The following is a 7,722-nucleotide window of genomic DNA, read 5'->3' as shown; positions in this document are numbered from 1 at the left end:
AAAGATGTCCTGGTGGTGACCTGGGAAAATGGCGCTCAGGAGAGCAGAAGGCTGTGGCAGGTGCCATGTTTCAGGCCTTTCATATATATGGGGCACTAGTGCTTACAAAGACAGTGGAGTTGGCTTGGTGCCACTATCTTGTAGTGAGTCTGCTGTTAGCGAGCAGTTGATGGTTCCATGTGAGAGTCAGAGCATATCTGTGGTTTCCAAAGAGGCCCTGATCTCTTGCAGTAGAAGGGCAGGCACATTTGAGCAACAGGCAGAAATACGAATCGTTAGAGTCTTAGAGCTCCATCATTGTTGGCATTTGTCAGCCAAAGCAGAGGGTTAAGAATGTTAGGACTGTGGTGATCAAAGTGAAGGATCCTGAACTATGGGTAGGGACATCTAGATGGATACCTTTGAGGATATTGCCTGTGTAGCCACTGTGCCTGTGCACCTTCCGTGCTCACAGAGGTGGCCCGTGTCCCCTAAGAGCTAACACTTCCGAGATGCTCTCCTCTGAGGCTGCCCTCACTCCTACTTCCTCTCCTGGATACCAGAATGATAACAGGGGTTATGTAGGGTCTGAGTAAATTACACTCAAAATTCTACTTGTGTGCATGTATGGGCACCTGTTTTCCTAGGGAATCCATTGCTTTTGTTGGGTTTTTTTTTTTAGTCTGTGACTAAAAATATTTCTGAAATACTAGCTCTTCCTCCCCTTAAGCCTGAAGCCTCCTTCCCACCAGGAATGGCTGTAATTTCATTATGAAGCAGAACCGAACTAATTTTCTCTCCTAATGACCTGGGGAGAGTTCCCTTTGACATACCCAGATAACTTTATAGAAAAATACTGCTGGAACCCAGAACAAAGACTAATTGGCTGGATCTGCTAATCTCATTTGACCTCAGATTGGCACTTCAGCCCATCATCTCAAGGACAATCACACCTGCCATCCTTGGCCACCAGACTAGAGCTAAGTACTCCTTGGAGGCAGCCAGCAGTGTACCATCCTCTGCTTCTCTTCTTGACAATCACCAGGGCTGGGGCTGGGGCAGAGCAAGGAAGGCACTTGGAGCCAACGCACAAGGAGGGGCTCTTTTCCAGGGCTCACCCTACACTTGCACTTGCTGCCTCTGAAAGTCGGAGTCTTCTTACATTTTGCACCCTAGGAGTCTTCTTTGTCAACCCCCAGTCCTGCCTCTGGACGTCACCAACTACAGTGCATCACTTACGGTGTGATGGAAAGAGTATGAGTCCCAGGGTGAGGGAGGGGGGACAAGTAGGTCATTCACAGAGATGATGACCCAGAGCTTACTGGGGGAAGTGAGGGAAGTCATTGCAGAAAAGTGGGAGGGCAAGGAATTAGTCTGGAAAAGAAACGAAGAGGTCACATGCAGGTCTGGGAAAAGCCCTATGAACAGAATGAAGCTAAATGTTTTAGGCGGCACCTGGGTGGCTCATTCGGTGAAGCATTCAACTCTTGATTTTGGCTCGGGTCATGATCTCTTACTTCCTGAGTTCCAGCCCCGAGTCGGACTCTGCACTGAACGTGTGGAGCCTGCTTGGGATTCTCTCTATCTCTCTCTCTGCCCTACCCCCTCAAAATAAAATTTTAAAATAATGGCTTAGAACACGGAGAGTCAACAAATGAGGTTGCCAGGAGCTTGCTCTTCCTGGGAACTGGTAAGTTCTGGGTGAGACAACAAAACTTCTGTTTTCATACAATCATGTCTGGAAATTATATCCTGGCTTGGGGACAGGAGAGAAAATTGGAAAATCTCTATAAAGCGAAAATCTGTATGTTAGCCTTTTCAAAGTCTGGGATGGCTTCTTAGGGGATCTGGGATTTCTGCAGCTGGGCCAACTGAAATATAAAAGCCCTTGCAGGACTGTTGTCCTTGCGGGGCGAAGCTGTATGCACAAACTCAGTATGTTGGGTTTAACAAAATTAACAGCGTTTGCATTTATGTTACATTTTATAGATTACAAAGTCTTCTGATACCATTAAAAAAATTTTTTTAAATGTTTATTCATTGTTTGAGAGACAGAGAGCAACAGAGCATGAGCAGGCGAGGGGCAGAGAGAGAGAGAGAGGGAGACGCAGACTCCAAAGCATGCTCTAGGCCATCAGCACAGAGCCCAACGCGGGGCTTGAACCTACGAACTGCGAGATCATGACCTGAGTCGAAGTCAGATGCTCAACTGACTGAGCCACCCAGGCACCCCCTAATGACACCTTCTTTTTAATGCCCAGTCTCTCCATGCCTTTGCCTATTTCTTTTTTTTTTTTAAGGGGAATTAAAAAAATTTTTTTTAATTTTTTATTTATTTTTGAGACAGAGCATGAGCAGGGAAGGTCAGAGAGACGAGGAGACACAAAATTGGAAGCAGGCTCCAGGCTCTGAGCTGTCAGCACAGAGTCCAATGCGGGGCTTGAACCCACAAATGTGAGATCATGACCTGAGCCAAAGTCGGAGGCTTAACCGACTGAGCCACTCAGGTGCCCCAACTTTGCCCATTTCTGTCCCCAATTCCTAAAAATCTCTTTCCTCTCCTAGCCTGCTCGTTGAAAGCTAGTTTTGGAAACAGCTTTATTGAGATATAGTTCGCACACAATTCACTAAGGTAAATTGTGCGTGGTCCTTACGATGTTCAAAGTTGTGCAGCCATTGAGACAGTTTTAGAACATTTATCTGAAAAGAAATCCTGGAGACGCCTGGGTGGCTCTGTTGGTAGAGCATCTGACTTGACCTTGGGATCTTGAGTAGAAGCCTCCATTGGGCGAGGAGCCTATTTAAAATAAATAAATAAGAAGAAATCCTGGACTCTTTTAGCCACTCCGTTTGCTGCCTAACCTCCCTCGCTGTAGGCGATCACCGGTCTCCTTTCTATCTCTGTCCATTTGCCTCTTCTGGATATTTGAATTTCTACCTTAAAGTGACCTTGGGAATTAGGAATTCTTATCTCTGGAACTCCTAATCCCTAAGAGGTGGGACTTCTGTAATAAGAGCTGTGACAGAACAGAAGGGGAGGGAAATGGTATTTCCTTAACAACTATTGTATGCGGTATATAGTCTTTGTTTTCGGAATCATCCTACACACCGCGTATCACTTAATAGTTGAAGAAACTGAAGTCCATAGAAATTAAGTAACTTGCTGTAGTTTACAAAGTAGTAACAAAGCAAGGTTGTAAACCTTGCTTTTCCAACTGGAGCCCATTGCCTTCTTTCCACCAGATCAGTAATTCTCAAACTTGGGAGGGCATGAGAGACAGCTGGACAGCTTATCAAACACAGATTAATGGGCTCTGTCCATAGAGTTTTGGATTCTTTTTTTTTTTTTTAATGTTTATTTATTTTTGAGAGTGGAGAGGGGCAGAGAGAGGAGACAGAGAATCGCAAGCAGGCTCCGCACTGTCAGCACAGAGCCCGATGCGGGGTTTGATCTCACAAACTGTGACATCATGACCTGAGCCCAGACCAGAAGTCAGTCAGACGCTTCACGGACGGAACCATCCAGGCGCCCCTGGACTCTTCGGTTGTGGGATGGGGCCCAAGCCTTTGCATCCCAGATGCTGGGGCTGCTGGGACTAGAGACTGTGCCGTGTGACACGCTGCCGACAGTATCTGAGAACGTCATCGCCATCACAGAGCTAGATATGAGGAGCTTTAATATCATCTGGCCGGCTTTTCAGAACCGCGCCTAGGATCCGTCCTAGCAAGCTGATGAAGAAAGGCCATACAGAAAACCAAAACATTTCAGGGACAAGCTAAAGTTCGTTGAGACTTTTTTCTTCCTCTGTTGGAAATGTGAGAGTTTCCATGTTTTGTGAAGCACATGGAGGCAGAAGGTGTCAGATACACACCAGGGAGTATTCCCGGCAGACAGAGGACCGGGATTGGCAGTGTCTCTTTTTGTGCTTTGGCCACAGCTGCAAGTGCACACTCATGCCGACTTCATCCCCTTCTGATAACCAGGCCAGAACGTGAGCACACTGAAGTCTGCACAGGGAATAAAATGATCCCAGAGACCGAGGGAAATGGATTTTCTTGAATCTGTTCTAACTCTGGATTTTATTGAACAGGTTTGATTTTTTTTCCCTTCGTGGCAGGGGAAGGACGACGTTTGGAAATCGCTCACCTCCGAATCCGCAGCGGAATTGCTACAGGAGACTCAAACGTGATCTGAGCAACCCTGGCTGTGGGATTTGGTGACCAGGCTCCCGAGGGAGGATGACACAGCACAGAGAACAGCACGGACAGCCTGCCTCGCTTTATAGAGAGCCGAGACACAGCGCCCTTGTGGAGGTCACCGGTGCTGAGAATACTCTTCATTTAAATGGGCTTGGGTGACTTCCTTATGCGGAGGCAAGGCAGCCCTAGGGACAGAATAGAGTGAAAACGGGGAAAGAGTGCAGCGGGATGTCCTTGCTAATTAGGCCTCACCTTTATATAGACTGCTTTTGTTTTTTTCAAGAGCACTTTTATGTATATTAACTTATGCACAGAAATCAAAATTATTGTTAAACAAGGTCCAGAAGGGGTGCCTGGCTGGCTCGGATTACCATGAGACTTTTGCTCTTAGGGTTGTGCGTTTAAGCCCCATGTTGAAGGTAGAGATTACATAAAAAAATAAAATCCTTTTTTTTTTTTTCATGAGCAGGGGAGTGGCAGAGAGAGATGGAGAGAGAGAGAATCTTAAGTAGGCTCCACGCTGTCAGCACAGGACACCATGCAGGGCTGGAACCCACAAACTATGAGATCATGACCTGACACAGAATCAAGAGTTGGAGGCTTAACTAACTGAGCCACCCAGGTGCCCCCCAAAAATAAAATCTTTATTTATTTATTTATTTATTTTTTGAGAGAGACAGCTTGAGCACGGGAGAGTCAGAGCGAGAGGGAGACACAGAATCTGAAGCAGGCTCCAGGCTCTGAGCTAGCTGTCAGCACAGAGCTGATGTGGGGCTCGAATCCACAAACTGTGAGATCGTGACCTGAGCTGAAGCTGGATGCTCAATGGACTGAGCCACCCAGGTGCCCTTGTTTTTATTTATTTTTGAGAGAGTGAGCGAGACAGTGTGAGCAGTGGAGGATCAGAGAGAGAGGGAGACACAGAATCCGAAGACAGGCTCCAGGCTCTGAGCTAGCTGTTAGCACAGAGCCCGATGCAGGGCTTGAACCCATGAACCGTGAGATCATGACCTGTGCTGAAGTTGGACCATTAACCGACTGAGCCACCCAGATGCCCCTAAAATCTTTAAACAAGGTGCAGAGAGATGTGTAATGAGTCAGCTCAGTTAATGAGTTGGCTGGACTAGTTAATGGATGCACACACAAGACTAGATGTGGACAGTTGCTTGGAATGCCAGGAAAAGAAAACATCTGGAAATAAGAGTAGGAACCACATAAATAGCATCTAGGGAACACCACCTTTCATTCCAAAATGGTGAGAGAAGTTTACTTGCTGGTACTTTTATCGCTTCCGCATTCTTCATTTGGTGATTGGATACATTCAACATGCTGCCTATTTGCCTGTCATTCTGCCCAGTGGGGCTTTGAGAATGTAAAAATGAGACATGTGTTTCTTCCTGTAAGATTTAATAGATGGAGGCAGAGATGAGAGGAAAGAGAGAGATCAAGTTATGGAGCCAAGAAAGCCTTTATTGGGATCTGCGATTCCGGGGCGAGGGTCCGTGACTCCGGGAGTGAGGAGTCAGGGAAGTCGCGCCTGGTAGGGAGGGGCAAGGTATTTTATGGGTGAAAGACTTCCGGTCTGGTCCTGGGAGGACAGACCACCAAATAAGGGCATTTCAGGGACGTGGCAGGATGGAATAGGTTGCCTCCTCAGGGTGATGGGAAGCTGGGGCTTCATGATTGGCTGTTTTCAAACTGGCCCGGAACATTCCAGGTCTGCAGGTGAGGGGTGGGGGGGGTCGTAGGTGCAGGTGTTTTTTCTCCAACCCACAGCAAAATGGCCGCTTGGTCGCCATCTTAAGGTAACTCTTACACTTCCTTTATTCAACTAACATTTATTAAGGTCCTACATGTGCCAGAAACTGTTTTAGATGCTGGGATATAGCAATTAAAAGAAAAAGCAAGAAATGTACAAATCAGTTTGCAGTAAGTCTTCAAACAAACAAGGTAAAGGCAACGAAGTGCTACAATAAAAACATGCTGGCTGGAGAGATAGGCACACGGCTAGTGTGAGAGAGCAAGTGTAGCATGATGCTCGTGGTAGAGTCTAGACGGTGGTTCCGTCAGTGTTTAAAATATTTAAACTTAATATTTGAAAAAAAATTATGATGAAATATCATGGGAAAAGGCTATAGAAATAAGGAGTGGGGGCGGGGTGCCTGGCTGGCTCAGTGGGTTGAGCCTCTGACTTTGACTCAAGGTCTTGATCTCATGTACAGAGCCCACTTCAGATCCTTGGTCCCCTTCTCTCTCTGCCCTTCCCCCCACCTCTCTCAAACATAAAACAACCAATGAACTCAGGAAGGTGGAGATTTAGGACAAGTTCCTAGAGGATGTAGCATTCTTTACTTCTCTTCTTTTCTCTAGCTACCGAATATCCCCTCAGCTCTGGGTCCATCAAGTTTTCCAAGTCCCATTAGGCTTTATCTTGGGCTATAAAGAACTCTGCAAAAGTCTTTGAAGACTATCAGATCTCCTTACTGGAGAAAAGCCTTGGGGGAGGAGAGGCAGACTCATGAGTCAGCTAAAACGCACCCACCCCACAGCCACGTGGTAAGGCACCCTCCCAAAGGCGTGTCTCTACCTAAGAGCCACTCTCTCCCTCTTAGTCTCCTGTGGGAGCTTCTGCGGAGTTGGGTTTGGGATGGTGACGTGACCTATTTCAAAAGTGAAAGGTCATTTTGCTAAGATGCTTAATTTGCTCTAGCAAATTTTCCTCAAAAGAATTCTGAATTTAAGGTAACTTACCAAGTTTGAAAAGAATGCTATTGATGTAAAGCTGTCTTTTAGACTGTGGGAGCCCATCATCAGCTCACGGGTTCTAGGCTCACAGGGGCAGAGGCTGGAAGCTACTGGTCTAGTCCTACCTATCCACCCCCCACCCCGTTCTAAGAACTTTAAATGTGACAATTCATGTAGCACCACCATCCCAGGGTGAGTTTCCATTATCATTCCCATGTAACAGACGAGAACACGGAGGCCCAGGGAGATGATGTAACCGGCTCACCGAACTATAAGTGAAGGCAGAAATCTGCCTCCCGAGGTTGGGGGCTGCCCTGAGTCACCAGCAGATACTACCTTCCTAATCAAGTGACCAATGGCCCACCTCTGAAAACCCAGCTCACTGAAAGGTATTCATGGGTCACAATGACATTACTATTTTAATGTTTTCATAAATCCTAACTCCGCAGGAACCTCACCAGCATTGGTGATTTCAGACTGGTTGGCAAGGCCCTTGCTTTTTGGGGGGAGGGCGCCCTTCAGATAACCCCCTGGATTACCTTTCTCCGGGGAGAAAAACTCTAGGGGCTCCCTTACTAAAGAGGATGGTGTTTCCAAGAGAGGAAATATTTAGAGCTAGCCGCTGACATATTTTGGCAAACGGGAGGGGGAAAATTTTTCATCTGGGGAAAACACAAGTTTTTAGCCTCAATAACGGGCAAACGACAGTAACTCTTTGCTTCATCTTACTCTCCCAGGCTCCTCCGAATTTTGCTTCCCAAGCCTGGGGCGTTGCCAGTGCCAGGCCTCCCCCCCCCC

At 46.9% G+C, this 7,722-nt stretch overlaps 1 protein-coding gene across 1 annotated transcript in view; it reads left to right on the top strand.

The window, feature by feature from the left end:
* Positions 1 to 3,557: 3,557 nt before the first annotated feature.
* UCK2 (uridine-cytidine kinase 2) overlaps positions 3,558 to 7,722 on the top strand; it is a 67,344-nt gene continuing 63,179 nt past the window's right edge. The window contains exons 1-2 of the mRNA XM_029933413.1: positions 3,558 to 3,667; positions 3,918 to 3,971. Of these exons, the coding sequence (XP_029789273.1) occupies positions 3,558 to 3,667; positions 3,918 to 3,971 (164 nt within the window). The remainder of the gene's footprint in view (positions 3,668 to 3,917; positions 3,972 to 7,722) is intronic.

The sequence above is a fragment of the Suricata suricatta genome, chromosome 3 (genome assembly GCF_006229205.1).
Source record: "Suricata suricatta isolate VVHF042 chromosome 3, meerkat_22Aug2017_6uvM2_HiC, whole genome shotgun sequence".
Classification (NCBI taxonomy): Eukaryota; Metazoa; Chordata; class Mammalia; order Carnivora; family Herpestidae; genus Suricata; species Suricata suricatta.
Note: the sequence above shows the minus strand (reverse complement) of the source record. Positions and strands in the feature narration are given on the sequence as shown.